The sequence below is a fragment of the Nannospalax galili genome, unplaced genomic scaffold (genome assembly GCF_000622305.1).
Source record: "Nannospalax galili isolate Female #2095 unplaced genomic scaffold, S.galili_v1.0 scaffold710, whole genome shotgun sequence".
Lineage (NCBI taxonomy): Eukaryota > Metazoa > Chordata > Mammalia > Rodentia > Spalacidae > Nannospalax > Nannospalax galili.
Genome location: NW_008328349.1, coordinates 736,463 through 752,424, shown reverse-complemented (window position 1 = coordinate 752,424; position 15,962 = coordinate 736,463). Strand labels below are relative to the sequence as shown.

Genomic DNA, 15,962 nt, shown 5'->3' with positions numbered 1-15,962 from the left:
TTTCAATATACTTCCTAAACAAAAATCATATACACAGCATTGACTTAAAACTATAATCACAAAGCACTAACCTAGCTAGCATGCATGAGGCCTAGAATCCAATATGTTCCACTGAGAGGTAAGAATTTTACAAAAATAACCAATGCTTTCCTAGTAATAAATAAAACCTTGAAATATGTGTTCTCTGTAGCCCAGGCAGCCTCAGCCTCCTGGAATGCTAGACAACAGGGTATACCAAGCCTGATTTATCCAAATGTGTCCATTTGTGAGAATAAGAAACAAACAAACAAAAAAATGGAACCATAAAGACTTCAGCTGAAGTTCTTTAAAAATAAATGTTTATTTCAAGTATGAAAAGTAATATCAAGACATCATTCAAAACCTGCATTCGGTTTAACAAGTATAAAACAAGACTCTGAAAAAACCTTTACAATAAGGTATAAAATACTTAGGAATATATTTTGACATTCACAGTGGGCATTTCTAAAAAATAAGTTTTGCTAACGTAGCTTAGAAACAAAAATATATTTACAGTCCCAGTCAAATAACCAAGTCCTCAACTAATGAATAGTTACTTCAAGATGACAGTCAGCATTTCAAAATAAGATTGGTATAAGCAGCCTTGATCATCTTTTTTGGTTGTTTTATTTTTTAAGACAGCATCCTATGTAGCCCAGGCTGGCCTCAGACTTCTATTTGTAGCCAAGGATGACTTAGAACTCCTGATTCTCTTGACGCCACCTTTCAAGAGATGGGATTACAGGTGTACACCACTGTGCCAGCAAGCCTTAACTAAACTAGGTTCAACAATATAGCTCATGTATCCTGTAGCTTGAGACAAGGGCCATCTGTTTCTTAATAGGTATCCATCATTTTAGTTACATAGTATCAGTGAAAAATGTAACCTAAGGGTAACTAAACTCCTAGGCTAAGAAATCCAAATCTTGATAGTCCTGAGTTATTTCAAGCAAGGAAGTCTGAAAAGAAGGTCAAGGATTTCCTGCTGGTAATTCCAAAACCACCACACTCTGCCATTACTTCACAGGACTGCTCCCGAGGCTTCTGCTTCTCTTCTCCAGGTACATCTGTTTGTAGGTTTGGAACATGGCATTTGAGTCTTTTACTGGGTTTTGCAGTATCTCAAATTCATCTGCACTGAAGCTTCTCTTGGAGAGTCTTGAATTAGCATGATCTACAAAAACAGAAATACTTATGGGCTTCACAGCAAGACAATACCTCAGAAACCAAAAGAAAAAAATGGTACTTGGGTAAATCCTAGCACTTTGGAGGTGCAGGGAGGACAACCTGAAGTTCAAGGTCATCATCACATACAGAGTTCAAGGCCAGTTTGGGCTTTCTCTTAAAATAAATAAAAAATAAAAACAGGGGCTGGAGAGATGGCTCAGCGGTTAAGAACACTGGTTGTTCTTGCAGAAGACTTGGGTTCGAATCCCAGCACTCACATGGCAGCTAACAACTGTCTGTAACTCCAGTCCCAGGGGATCTGACAGCCTCTTCTGACCTCTGCAGGCACTGCACAACACGGGTGCACTTACCTACATGCAAGCAATACACGCATACACATAAAATACAAATAAATAAAAATTAAAAATAAATAAATAAATAAATATAAAATAAGAAAAAGGAGCAATGAAAAGCCAGGGTAACCTTAATATTCTACCCTTGCCATTCAAGCCTCAGAAATGTCTGCACTTTGCTACTTCACTCAACCCTTTACTTCAGCATTACATGGACATTATTTCTCTTACTTCCAGGACTTTCTAGATGCATCTCTTCACATCAGGGATCTCCTTCCCCTCTTCACTATATCTAGGCTTTCTGATCCTGCTTTAGCCATTCCTGTAACAGGCTGATGCTTGGGATCAAACCTAGGGCCTCATGCATACAAGGTAAGCAGTCAACCTACTGAGCTTTATATCTCTATTCTTTGTCAAACCTCCCTTTAAAATAATACATTGTATCAATGCTTTTAATAAAATTCTACTCCTTTCCATTTGAGGCTGAACCTATATTTACCTTTTCAACTACACAAAATTAAGACAATTCCCCAGTTCTACCTTCTAATTTTCAATGTAGAACCCCAGTGCATTCATTCTACTAATTACAACAGGTAACAAGGCTTAAGTTAATATAGTGCTTGCTTAGCATGCACAAAGCCCTGGATTTTAATGAAGAGGTTAATGACAATTCCCCTATTGTTCACTTATTTACCCATTACTTAATACAATTTCAGAGTTGAAAGGTCAGTTTAAGAGATCCAGGAAGCTTAACACTTACAGTCTAGTCCTATGGAGAAAAAAGGTATAAATTCTTTCCCTAATTCAGTGTGATAGAAATTACTTTCCTGTTAAAAAGAACTGATCCCAGTTTCTCACTATATTACCTGATAGAGAAAACAGAATCCACCCTACTTTCAGAAACCAGTGACCAGAAAAGAATACAGATAAAATTGTGCAATGTGACAGTATTGTAATCATAATCCATATTACACATGAAAAGCTGGTAAATTTAAAAAAAAAAAAATTGGTGTTTTACCTATTTCTTGGCTGGGTTCAGGCATCTTTGTCTTAATAGGGCTGCATTTTAACCAGTCTTCTTTTGTACTTTTTATTCCTGAAACTGTTTAAATATTCATTTTCAGAATTAGTCTTTAACAGTCCTGTCTTATAGCATTATAATGAAGAAAACCACCTGTCTAAAATATACCATAGAGAATATAGTATATCCATATACCATATAAAATATAACCTCTTTAACCTGGCCTAAAAAATTTCTGTGTAAGGTACATGAATACTTCAACAGGAAAACAGTTTTAAATACTTCCCACACAAAGTACTTACATTTGCTTACCTACACTGAAGATATTAAAGAGACGAAGTCATTCCCATTGCCCCATTCAATTCCCAAGTTCCAGTTATATCCAAGGTCTCAGATTTTAAAAGACCTATTGAAAGAGCCTGTTGAGGGGGGCTGGAGGGATGACTTAGTGGTTACAAGCACTGGCTGCTTGTGCAAAGGACCCGGATTTGATTCCCAGCATCCACATGGCAGCTAGCTACTGTCCATAACTCTGGTTCATGGGCATTGCAGGGCATGAGTACACTTACATACATGCAGGCAATATAAACATACACATAAAATAATAAAAACAAAAAGAAAGCCTGTTAAAATCACCCTTTGGGGGTTTTTGAGATAGGGTCTTGTTGGGAGCCTGAGGCTCAGCCATTTCTCAAGACTGCTGACAGACCTGAGTTGGTGACCTTTCCATTCTGTCCACAACCTTGGCCCACAACCTTGGCCCGCGGCCTTGTTCTCCTTTCCAGTAAATAGCCTTGTTCTCTGTTAATCAGTAGATTCCTCCCTTAGAGTACATCAGGGCCCCTGTGTTCTGGCTGATATGATTACTCTCAGTCTGTAATCCTTTGTTCTCACTCTTAACCTCATGCTTGTGCTGCAATAAACGAGACTTGATCAGAACGCTGTCTTGTCTCTTACCTCTTGCCCCATCCACATCCCCACTCCCCAATCCAGGTACCCTGCGGGCCGGGACAGGGTCTCACTATGTAGACCATGCTGGCCACAAACTCAAGAGACCAGCATGCCTTGGCCTCAGAATGCTGGGATTAAAGGCCTGCAACACCATACCACACCACACCTGGAAATCTCCCTTTCATAAAATTCTGTATTCCAAGTCATATATCCTTATCTTCCAAAAACGAGACACTGCTTATGCTACAGCTTCATGCACCCCAACAGATGGAGAATGACCTTTCTGGGACTCACAAGCTGAACTTCTAACCAAATTAATCACATACTTTGAGGTCATTTAGAGCTACACATTATAACTGTTTTCCTACTGTATTCTCAGCTTGTTTAAATTTAATCAGTGTTTAAGAAAAACAATGTAATCAATCTTTAATAAGATAACATATTCCTCATTTCTCCCTCCCGACCCTTCCAAGCCAGACTCAGAACAATGTACATGTGTATAATATCGTGATTAGACCTTAGACCATGGCTCAAAGTAGTACTGTCCCTCACATAAAATGTTGAAAGCAGCAAGTGGAAACAGGTTAAACACATCTGTTGTGGTTTTGTGTGCTGTTCTGGGTCAGTAGGGTCAGAAAAATAACTTCCCTTGTAAAACTCTGGTTAAAGATTCTTTAAGACAAAGTTCCTCATTCCTTTCCTATACCATGACTGATATACTATTAAAGAAATACAGGAGGAGACCCTCTGTTAGAATAGATGATGTACACTCCAGGAGTCAGACTTCATGTAGCACCACCTCAAATAAATAAGGGGGGAAAAAACGTACAGCCAAAGCTAAAAGTTCAACTAAAATTGTAATTTTCCAATCTGGGTTTTGTAGCAATCTCCTGACTAACACTCAGAACTCTAAAACATTCCTTTGTAATACCAAACAAGTAATTCAGCCATTTTTCTCCTTCAATTGTGCACTTCATCAAGAAGCATATCAAGATGCCCTGACTCATGGTTGCCACTCTGGCTTTTTGTTGTCTGTTGCTGTTTGAGACAGGATCTCCCTTTAGCCCCAGCTGGCCTCAGTCTCACAGATCTGCCTGCCTCTCCAGTAGTGGGAGTAATGGTGTGCACCACCACACCTGGCTGTTTTGTTTTTGAACAAGGTCCCACGCAGCCAAGAATGTAGCAAAGACTGGCCTTGAACGCCTAGATTCGTCTGGCTCCAGCAACCCCCCTGGCCACCAGGCTCAGTCACCATTCTCGCTTTAGTGACCGTTTTGAGATTAATGTGTTCTGAGTGATCACAGCACCACTGGCTGTGTCATCAGCAGGCTAGATGCCAGCATTTTAACTTTGTGGACAACACCAAGATTTGGAAGATGACAACAAACTGATCCATTAACCATTATATAACTCCCAATATTTAGAACAAAATTTCAAATTTAAAGGACTGCTTTGAAACTGTTAAGTAAAAAGGGAAACCAAACCCAAGACTGGCTGTGACTGTAGCTCAGTAGTAGAATGCTTGCCTACCACAGGGAGGTCTTGACCAGTATCACAAAAACAAAACTTCTTAAAACATACACTTGAAACTTTCAAACTTTTACCACAAGAAATGATTTTTGCAATGTAGTTTCCTAGGCATCAAAGTATTTATATTTGGGAAAATGCTACAGTTTAATAAGCTAAGACAGCTCAGCAATTAAAGGGTTTTGCTCTTCCAGAGAACTCAGGTTCAGTTTCCAGCACCTACATGACAGGTAACTACAGTATGTAACTCCAGTTCCAGGGAATCTGATACCTTCGTCTGGTCTCTGTGGGCACTGCACACACGGTACACATACATGTGGGTAAAACACGCACACCCATAAATCTTGCAGGGTGTGGTAAAACACCCTTAACAGCACTTGGGAGGCAGAGGCAGGCAGATCACTTTGAGTTTGAGGTCAGCCTGGTCTACATAGTGAGTTCCAGGCCTGCCAGGGCGGTAGAGTGAGACCTTGTCTCAAAAACAAAACAAAATTCTTGCCATTACTTCTCATTTACTGTAATTTAAAATACAGGGAACAAACTATAAAACAAGCACTGCCCAAGGAAGCACTGATTCACTAACTGCCACCCACACAGTTGCCATCCCACTGATCCACTCCCAGGCTTATACCTCTAAAGTGCTCACACAACAAGAAAACCCCTGACTGGGGGATACAGTGCACATCTGTGATCCTAGCAGTTGGGAGGTATAGGCAAGAGGCTCAGAGTTCAAATCCAACCTTTGTGATATAGTAATTTGGGGCCATCTACATGAAACCTGGTCGCAAAAAAGCAAAGAAGAAAACCATACCGGACCTTGAACAGGGGCTTGCTCCTTCCCAAGCCCAGGCATTGGGTCATCCTGCTTGTCAAAAGAGCTTGTATTCTTCAACAACATATCTGGACATAACTTAAACTCCAACATGCTAGGTTTGTCTGTGGCATCTTTTGTCTTGGGCATATATTCCTGACTCTTCTCATCCTCCTTACTAAGCTTCTGGGATGCACTGTCCAATTTAGTAAGACAAATGCTTTCCCGTTCTGTGCACTTAAATGCAACTCTGTTCAGATACAGTTTCCTTTGTTGCTTTGCCTGGGAAGGCATCTGGCTGGACTCAACCTCATTATTCACATCACCCAATCTTTTCTCTATCTTGGTTTTATCAATACTGGCTTTGTCAAGATGCTTCCTATCAACTTTTCCTTTGCTATTCCTTGACACATTGTATGATCTGGACTCCTCAGAATGGTGGCTGTGATTTTTACCATGGCTTGTGAAAGTACGCACTGGTTCTTTTGAGGTCTCTGCACCGCCACTGTGCATCCCCATTAACTTTCCCCAGCTTCCAGGTGCAGCATGTTTACTGGGCCTCAAATGCTCAGAGTCACACAGCACATTTTCCACACATACGTTTTTGGAAGCATTACAGACCATCATTTGTTTGTTTTTCTGTCGTTGTAAATATTCCTGCAGTGTTATGACTCTGGTACTCTTAGAGGAGCTAGTCTTCAAGTCTGAGGACTCGGCACTTGATACTGTCCTTTCTTTACCACTGGCTCCTTCATTTGGGTTTGTCAGAGTACTGCACAATGGGAGTGTGCCTCCAGCATTTTTGTTTTGCTCTTGTTTTTCGTATTTCTTCTTTTTTACTTCCATATCTGGGATGATGACGTGGTCTATCTTTCTTTTTTCAAAATATTTTAGTCTAGAGCCACCTGCTTTGAATTTCAATTTTTTCTTTTCTGGTGATGCCGACTGTACCAAAGAGACATTTCGCCTGCTTGAATCTTTATCTGGCAAAAGTCTCCGCAGTGCTTTTCCTGGACCCAAATGTTTGCGCTGGCTTTCCAGACGGGCTTGTTCAGAAAATGCTGGCATGTTATTATAAGAGTTGAAACTTATCACATGAAATGTTAGGGATTTCTTTGTTTTATTGCTTTTTACAGGATTTGGTTTGACACATTTAGATGAAATGTCACTTGTTATTTTTTGGCCCATTTTTAGTGAGATGTCCTGTTTTATTTTAGATGCATCTTTTTCATCCTTGCTGAAACATTCAACTGAAAGTTGACCAGCTGATTCCTGTTCCACCTTTGGTGAACTGTTCTCTTTTGTTTCAGGTGTTTTTATCTTGTCATGTATTTCAGGAAAGTCACCTTTCTCAGCTGCTTGGGTCAGAGCACTTCCCGGGGTGTTGGAAACAGTATTAATTTCAAAAATGGTGATACCAGGACTACACAACTTCTCTCCTTGTCTGCAACTGTTGATCTCCAAAGAACCCTGGCCTTTCCCTTTCTCCTCCACGGAACTGCACTGACACTGTGGCACTCCTTCATAAACCATCGAGAGCCAACCCAATGCACAGCAATGGATTTTGTCTTTCTCTGAGTCCAGCATTCCAGGATCATGACTTTCTCCTCTAGGGGCTTGTGAATCACACAGGCTCCTTCCTTCTGCAACAGTCTTTTTCTCAGGTTCCGCCAATTTACAGGGTTGATCATCTTCAGGAAATAATTCTTTGATTTGATCTGAGTTTAATATTGTAATTTTTATTTGGTCTGTGCAGTCCTCAGACACATGACCAGTTTTACCACCAGTTTGATTTTCCAAGATTTGGTCTGTCTTTTGTTGGCCCACAGAAACTTCATGCCTTGTAACAGCTTCGATGCCATAAGGAAACTCTTTTAAAAGTTCTGAGAGCTGGTCATGTAGGTATGAGGCAGGTGGATCTTCATCATGAATCTCATTTGTTGCAGGATCATGGGTTGAGTTACTGCTGCACGCATCAGTTTCCTGAGGGTGAGGGTCTTGCTGAATAGCAGCTGGTGAACAACACACATCCTTAGTTGTACTTTCTTTTTCAGTGGCATGTTCCAAATTGCTTTTTTCTATGAGTTCTCTGTTTGCTTCCACATCCTCATAAGATGCTGGCTCTGGAGGCTGCAGTGGCTTTGGCTGCTCAGTCACTTCATGAGGAACATCTGTACACTGCACACACTTGTCTTTCTGAAAACCAAAGTCTTTATTTTCCATGTTATGGTCTACTTGCTCTTCTTGTTGATTACCAATTACTTGCTGATCCAGTAAAGGAAGTTTCTCAAGGTCATTTTTCAAAGGTAAAGAGTTGAATATCTCTGCTATCTGGGAATTGTAAGATGTATCACCTTCAGCGAGAGAACAAATACTTTCAATCTGTAACATGGGCCCACTTGCCACCGTGCTGGTCCCTGGGTTAGGCAGGGCGTCCTCACCTGGGGGAGAGTGCTTTCCCTGGCTGCCACCAGCTGTGTCTGGATCGCTCTGGGTTGGCGTGTGCTGTTTTTCCTTCTGAACTGATGGGGAAACCTTGTCTGATGTGGCGCTATCTGCTACTGTTCCCTTACCAATGTTCAAAGCAGCAATTACTGCTGTATTCTTTGTAAGCTGGTCTTGTAAACTACAAACACTGTCTTCCTTGACAACTGGATACACAGGTTCAGGTAACGCTTCAGGTACCAGCTGTTCCCCACGTAAGGTTCTGACACTTGAAAGAATTAAGGGTGACACCACAGCAATCTGAAGCTCTGTTCCCTTCGCAGCAGCTACACCTGAAGACTCATAGGTTGGTGGGACCACTGGCACTGTTTCTTGTGACAGGTTTGCCATTTTCTTCTGAGAACTTCCCCCAACTGCACAAAAGCTCTTAACATGAACTTCGCTCACAGGATTTGAACTTCCAGTCGACGTTTTACTGGTTCTTGACACACTGCACAATTTTTCTTCTGAAGATTTTGGAACTCTTTCTTCTGCAGTTTCTGATTGTTGGTTTTTCCAAAGAGAAAGACACGTTGCTAGCAATTCCATGGAACAGGGTTTGTCACTTTTAGCAGACACTTCTTTGGTTGAGAATTCAGAATGCTGAGCTGATTCAGGATAAGCGTTAGCTGTTTTACTACAACCAGCTGCCATCAGAAGTTCTTTATTAATTTTAATTTTCCTTGCAAGTTCTGAAAACTTCTTTTTGATTTCTACTAATGACTTAATGTCTCTCACCAGCTTTTCTTTTGTGACATTTGTGTCCAGTACTTGATTTGCACTTGGATTGTAGGAATACATTCTTTTCTCTTGATTATTTTGAGCAAGAGTCTGAACACCATCCTTAGGAGAGCTAACAGGTTCATTATGAGACTGTTTGACACTGGTATTTATTTTCAAGTCACAGAAATTCCCAATGTTGCTTATATTTTCACTAGCATTTTGCCATTGTTGTTGAAAGCCTTTGTAAGTATCTTTTCTCTTTTCAGAGGACTGCATTTCTGAACCCCGAGGAACTTCCACAGGGAAGTGTTTAGCAACAGGCTGAGAGTTTTGCATGGGCTGGGTTCCATATCTACAGTTGTAAGGAAGGGCAGGAAGTCTTTTGCTGGTTTCCCCAGCATACTGATATGATGACACAGGCGCAGGATGCTTTGAATGTAAATTCTGTACAGAAGCTGGAGGCTGATTGTTTTTAACTTGAAATGATGTAGATGGTATAAAGTTTTGTTTCTGAACAGAAGGATCTTGCAAAAAGTTTTGTGGTGAATAAGAATATTGCTTTGGAGGTGGCCTGTAATCTGGGTAAGTCAGTTCACTGGATGTGTATTGTTGTGCCCAATCAACCAGCTGATCTGGTACCGAGTGGTTAAGCCCCTGGTTTCCTTGAAAAGTTACAGGACCTCTTACAGAATTTGAAGGAGTCATCTGTAGTTGCACCGAATAGGTATCTGAAGTGACAAGTTGATTCTGTGCTGCATGTATATAAGGCACACTAGTTCCAAAATTAGTTTGCTGGGGTACAGCTGCCTCTGTATGAGAAGGCATAGAATTCCTCACTGGTGAGTTCAGCCATACATTTTGCACAACTCCAGAAGACACTGTCTGCAAACTGTGGTTTGGTTGTTGGAGTCCTTTAACATTTGTGCATATGATTCTATCTACTGAAGTCTGTGAGGCAACAACTGTCCTGTTATGCATATTAGAAACAGAGATTTGAGGAGTATAATTTCTGACATTCAAAAGTGGCTGCAAACCTGAATTTGAATTACTAGAATACATGCATGATTCTTGGTTATTTGCAGGATAGCTGAAGGAACTTTGAGATGTTGTAGGAGGCTGGAGTATTAAAAACTGCTGCAAAATAGACGACTGGCTTTTAGGGTACGGTGGTGGGGGCAGGGGAGAGCTCTCTGGTTTTGCATTCCAATTCATAGTTGGCCTGATCTCACAGCAGTACTATAAAGTCTGTTGCTCTGAACATCAGGATCTGCAAGAAAATAATAAATATCTTTTATTCAAAATTCCTTTTCTTCCTTTTTATTTTTGATTTTTGTTTATTTTTTGAAACAGTCTCCTTGTATAGTCCTGGCCAGCCTGGAACTCCCCATATAGCTGAGGTTGGCTGCAAATTTCGAGTAATCTTTCTATCTCATACCACAGATGGCCTAGATAGACTTTTTAAAATATTTAGTATTTTTGCCTGCACGTAGGTAAGTGCACCCATGTCATACAATGCCCACGGAGGACAGAAGAGGCTGTCAGATCCCCTGGAACAGTTACGGACAGTTGTTAGCTGCCATGTGGGTACTGGGATTCAAACCTGGGTCTTCTGCAAGAACAACCAGTGTTCTCAATTGCTGAGTCATCTTTCTAGCCCGGTAATCTTCCTATCTCATGCCACAGCTGGCCTAGATAAGACTTTCATAGACAATTACTAGCTAACTATGTCCATTCTTTGATAATTACTGGGGGACCTTCACACTAACAAGCTGTACCTTTGGGAAGAGGGCTAGAAATGGAAACTGCAATGATAATTGTGCCAAATGTCAAGACTCCTGGAATACATAAGAATTCAGTTCACACAATGCAGCTATCACCAATTATATACATACATGCATACATACACTGATTGGTCTTTTTGAGACAGGGTCTTCCGGAAGCCCCAGCTGGCCTGAAACTATGTACACTAGGCTGGCCTCAATCTTACAGAGATCCACCTGCCTCTGTCTCCTGAGTGCTGGGATTAAAGGTTGTACACCACCACATTCTGCTTTGCGTCTATTACATTTAAATGGCACGCTGATTTTACTTAATTTTTTGAGGTGCTAGGGATGGAACAAAGAGCCTCAAGCATGCTTACATGCACTCTATTACGAAACTACATCCTTAGCTTCTGTTTTCACTTATTTTGACAACTTCTTTATTTTGCGTAATCCATGCTAGTTGTAAAGCAAAGCAGTAAGACTTCAAACATAAAGAAGTTCTTACTGTTCATTCCCAATCAGTAATTTTGTTGGGGTATACAATGTTATCTGGTTTTCTCAGAAAACTTCTAAATAGAAACACTGATTCATAAATAAAATATCACACCCTCAGCTACTCAAGAGGGTAAAGAGACTGTCTCAAAAATGAAAAACACAGACTTTTTTTTAAGACAAATGGAACCCTATCAAACACAATCTACTGCTTGTGTTTTTCATTATTACAGCTAGATAGGTTATCTTATTTCACTACACATACACTCACCCACACAGCACTCTACTTTATGGGCATACCATTTACAACATACCAAGAAATTTATTTGAGCCAGGCCTGATAGTCCAGGTCTCTATACACAGCACTCAAGAAGCTGAAGCAAGGTATAAGACAGCAGGTTCAAAACCTGCCTGGGCTACAGAGTTCAAGGCCAACCTGGGTAACTTAAATATATTTGATTTTTATCCCTAGTATAAAGCTGTATTACATCCCTTGGAATGCCCTGAGAAGAGAGTTCTCGCTCTCTTCCCCACCCCCAACCTTCTTTTGTTCACATCTGAGCTTAATATACTGAGATACATAAAGACTGGGAACACAAGGAGGCATTCAACACCAATGGAATGGAACTTTCAACCCTATCCACAGAGCTCCAGAAAGGGCAGGAGCCAGAGATTAACTCTGCAAACACTGCTGATCAGTGTTAAGTGGGTCATATGCTCTGACAAAATATAGAAATTCAATGGCCAGGCATGGTGACAATGCCTTTAATCCCAGAACTCAGGAGGCACTGGCAGGTGGATCTCTGTGCGTTTGAGGCTAGTCTGGTCTACATAGCAAGTTCCAGGCCAGTTGGAGCTACAGGGAGAACCTGTCTCAAATAAATAAATTATATAATTATATATATATAATCCCATCCACCCTTGAAAAGCAGGCCTATGCATCCCATCCTTCTGGTTATATCCTCTTTTAATAACCAGCAAATATAAGGGTTTGAGTTTTGTGACCCATTATTTTATCAAAAGAAGGGGATGTCACAAGATATGCCTCAAATTCACAACTAATCACTCAGAAGTGCAGAATTCCCAGGAATGGGAACTGAGTCCTTTAAGTAGAACTTGATCCATTGTCAGAAGTGTGTGAGTTCAGGAAAATAGCACTCAAACCTTATATACATTACAGGCAGAGATACATCAGAGCTGCTATACACAGAAAAGACCTTGCAAGGTGTAGGTCATAGACTCTGGAAAATAAACCCTTGATCCTAGGGCTCCAGGCAGTAGAGAGGATACCCACTGAAGCTCTCCACTATGGCATCCAGCACAAAATACATCAGTACCTCACCTCTGCCCCTAGTTCCCAACAGAAATCCCCTAAATCCCTACAGATGAGACAAGGTCTCATTATGTAACTTTGTATATGTTCACCCACCCCCAATTTAAAACTGCCTTCTTTCACTTATAGCAGGAGCCCAGATCTTCCTATAAATATCTACACCTGAAATCCCTTTCAGGGGTAGGAGGGTGGCTCTGTTGCGGAGCCCTTGTCTGATAATATGTGAAGCTTGGGTTTAGTCAGTCTCTCTCTCTCTCTCTCTCTCTCTCTCTCTCTCTCTCTCTCACACACACACACACACACACACAAAGAAAAAATAAAATCACACTCCCGGGGCTGGAGAGATGGCTCAGTGGTTAAGAGCACTGACTGCTCTTACAGAGGACCCGGGCTCAATTCCCAGCACCCACATGGCAGCTACAAACCGTCCTTAACTCCAGTTCCAGGGGAATCTGAAGTCCTCTTCTGACCTCCACAGCAATCACGACACAGGTACACTCACATACATGCAAGGCAATACACTCATACACATAAAATTAAAAAATAAAAAAACAAACTCACTCCCCCTTCCTTATTCTCGGTATTAGCTTGTCTCCACTAGTTCACAGTCACATGCATACCCACTGCTGTATGGCACTATTCCTGGGGAGATGTGAAATCTACTTATCCCAGATAGGGACCAATGACAGACCAAAATAAGGATACTACCAAAATCCAACTTGGTTAACCAATGAGGTTTATTGGAATCACTTACCAGAATATAGGTGAAGGGTTACTTACAGAAGCAGAAATGACTCAAAGACATCTGTATCACCAAAGCCCACCCCAGCATGGGTGACAGCTCAGGAAAGCAGGAAGGCTGGAGTGCACTGCACACCCTGCAGGCAGCTCAACAGGTTGAAGAATGTCTTTTCCGGGAGGCTCAGGTGATCTGAGTACCTCTCAGCAGTCCTTAGGGCTTTATATAAGCTTGGGGAAGGAGGGGGCTTAGTAAACCTGGTCAATTTCAGGGACTTCCTGGAGCTATTGAGTTGAGCTTAGTAAGCTTCCCTATAGGACTGAAAGTTTCATCTTACCTCAAAACACCCTGCTGCTTACTTCCCATTACAACACCCAATTGTTTACACAGCTTCCCTCCTCCACGGTAGAGGGTTTTATCTCTGTATATTGCTACACAACACTCACCCATCCTACAACCTCAGAATTGTGAGCATTCAACAGCTCATCTCCAGGGTCCATATACCCCATGTTCACTCACAACAGTTTGACAGTTGTCTCTTCTGTGATCCCTGACACATTCATGTCCCACTTATAAAACAAACCAAAAACAAGCAGAATTCCTCCTGTGATGGGGTCCCTTATCTACCTTCTGTCCCATTCCATACTTTTGCCCTTTGCAGTCTCTAGAGGCCACTCTTCTGTGGAACAGACTACACTCATACATTGCATGAGTGTAACAATGTAGTGTTTGTCTTGCTGTGCCTGGCTTATTACACTTAAGATAATGGCCTCCATCTGTGTTAATGAACATGATAGAATTCACTTTTCTTATGGCTAAACAACACTCAATTGTGTACATACTTCATATTTTCCTATCTCTCCATCAAAGTGCATTTTGGTTGATTTGTTATCTATAGAAACCAGAAGTTCCCTGATATAGATGCCTCACCCCAGTCCCACTGCTAAAAGCCACATCCCTATCTTGGGCCTGATGGAGTGCCACAGCTGCAGAAAAGTCAGACAACCCACTCCTCCTGGCAGGATGTCTCTCTGCTGTCCTTGCTCCACTGTTATCAAGTAGCCACATCTGAGCTGGAACAGCTTGTTTTGTTCAAGCAAATGGCTCCAGGAAAACGGACAATGTGTTTCAAAAGGACACCTTAGCTCAGACTCCACGGCTGTGTGTGCTCTATTTCCCAACCCTATATAATCAACACACACACACACACACACACACACTTTCATTCCGAAGGGAAAGTTGTTGCCACTTCGCTGAATAAACACAGTTCAGTGTGCTGAAAGGTCTGGCTCTGGTTGTTTAAACTTTTATTCTTTCTCTGGTCTTCTAAATCTATCACTAGGTTCTTATCAGCTGTTGGGAATTTTCTTACAAACATTATTCCTACAACTGGCTGTAAGTAAATAAGCAAAACTTAAGTTTAGTCTGTAGATATACAATAGTTCTTGCTTATTTGTGGTTTTGCTTTCCATGGTTTAAAAATACTAGATGGAAAGTTCCAGAAATAAAAAAATTCTTGCTTACAATTATGTACAGTTCTGAATAACATGACGAAATCTCTCACACCACCCTCCCCAGGACATTTATCACTCCCTCGCCCAGTATATACATATATCCACACTATACACAGCATTCACCTGCTACTCACTCATTAGCTATCTCAGTTACCAGTTACCTTCATGGAGGTTGTGTTCGAGCAGTCCTATTTTATTTAATAACAGCCCCAAAGCACAACAGTGGCAATACCGGCTTTTTAGACATGCTGAAGAAAAGCTGTGAAACATTTCTGTAATACACGAATAAGAAAAATTGTAATAGGGTCAGGGATGTTGCTCAGCTGGTAGAGTGCATTCATGAAGCCCTGGTTCCATTCCTGGCACCACATACACTAGCTGTAGAGAAGCATGCTTGTAAATCTCAGGAGGTAGGAGAGAGGATCTGAAGTTAAAGGTCATTTATCACCACTTATCAAGTTTAAGGCCAGCTTGAGAAAGAAGAGCCCCTAGCTCATGAACAAACAAGTTCTTACAACCAGGAGTGGTGGTGTGCATTTGCAATTACAATCACTTGGAAGGCTGAGACAGGAGAATTGCTGGAACCTCAGAGTTAAGAAACCAGCTGGGTAACATAGTGAGACTCAAACAAAACAAAATTTACATTTGAGAAGTAGACAATGTCTATCATTGTTTTATAGTTTGGGATTTGATTTATGCAGTGTTACTACTGTTACTATTTCCCATGAAAAACCTGGGAAGACTCACTAAAAATCCATTGTGTAAAAAGTGGTAAATAGCTGTGTGTGGCAGCACAGCACTTGGGAAGCAGAGGCAGGCAGATCTCTGAGTTCAAGGCCAGCCTGGACTACATAGGGAGGTCCAGGACAGCTGGGGCTATGGGGAGATCCTGTCTCAAAAAAACAGTGAAATGTAACATTTGGTAGGTGAGTCAGCTACTAGGAGGAAGTATTTCTCAGTGTTCATTTTAAATGCTGTAAAGAAAATAAATTTACAGATATGTAGCTGAACTACAAGAGAGGCAGAACTTGAAAAGTATCTATTCACTAATAAAAGTGTAATGTAA

At 41.2% G+C, this 15,962-nt stretch overlaps 1 protein-coding gene across 1 annotated transcript in view; it reads right to left on the bottom strand.

The window, feature by feature from the left end:
* Positions 1 to 316: 316 nt before the first annotated feature.
* The window catches only part of Resf1 (retroelement silencing factor 1), a 32,271-nt gene continuing 16,625 nt past the window's right edge, over positions 317 to 15,962 (bottom strand). The window contains exons 3-5 of the mRNA XM_008827011.3: positions 5,854 to 10,322; positions 2,557 to 2,640; positions 317 to 1,192 (exon numbers count right to left, since the gene is read on the bottom strand). Coding sequence (XP_008825233.1) covers positions 1,035 to 1,192; positions 2,557 to 2,640; positions 5,854 to 10,267 — 4,656 coding nt within the window. The 5' untranslated portion in view covers positions 10,268 to 10,322 and the 3' untranslated portion in view covers positions 317 to 1,034. The remainder of the gene's footprint in view (positions 1,193 to 2,556; positions 2,641 to 5,853; positions 10,323 to 15,962) is intronic.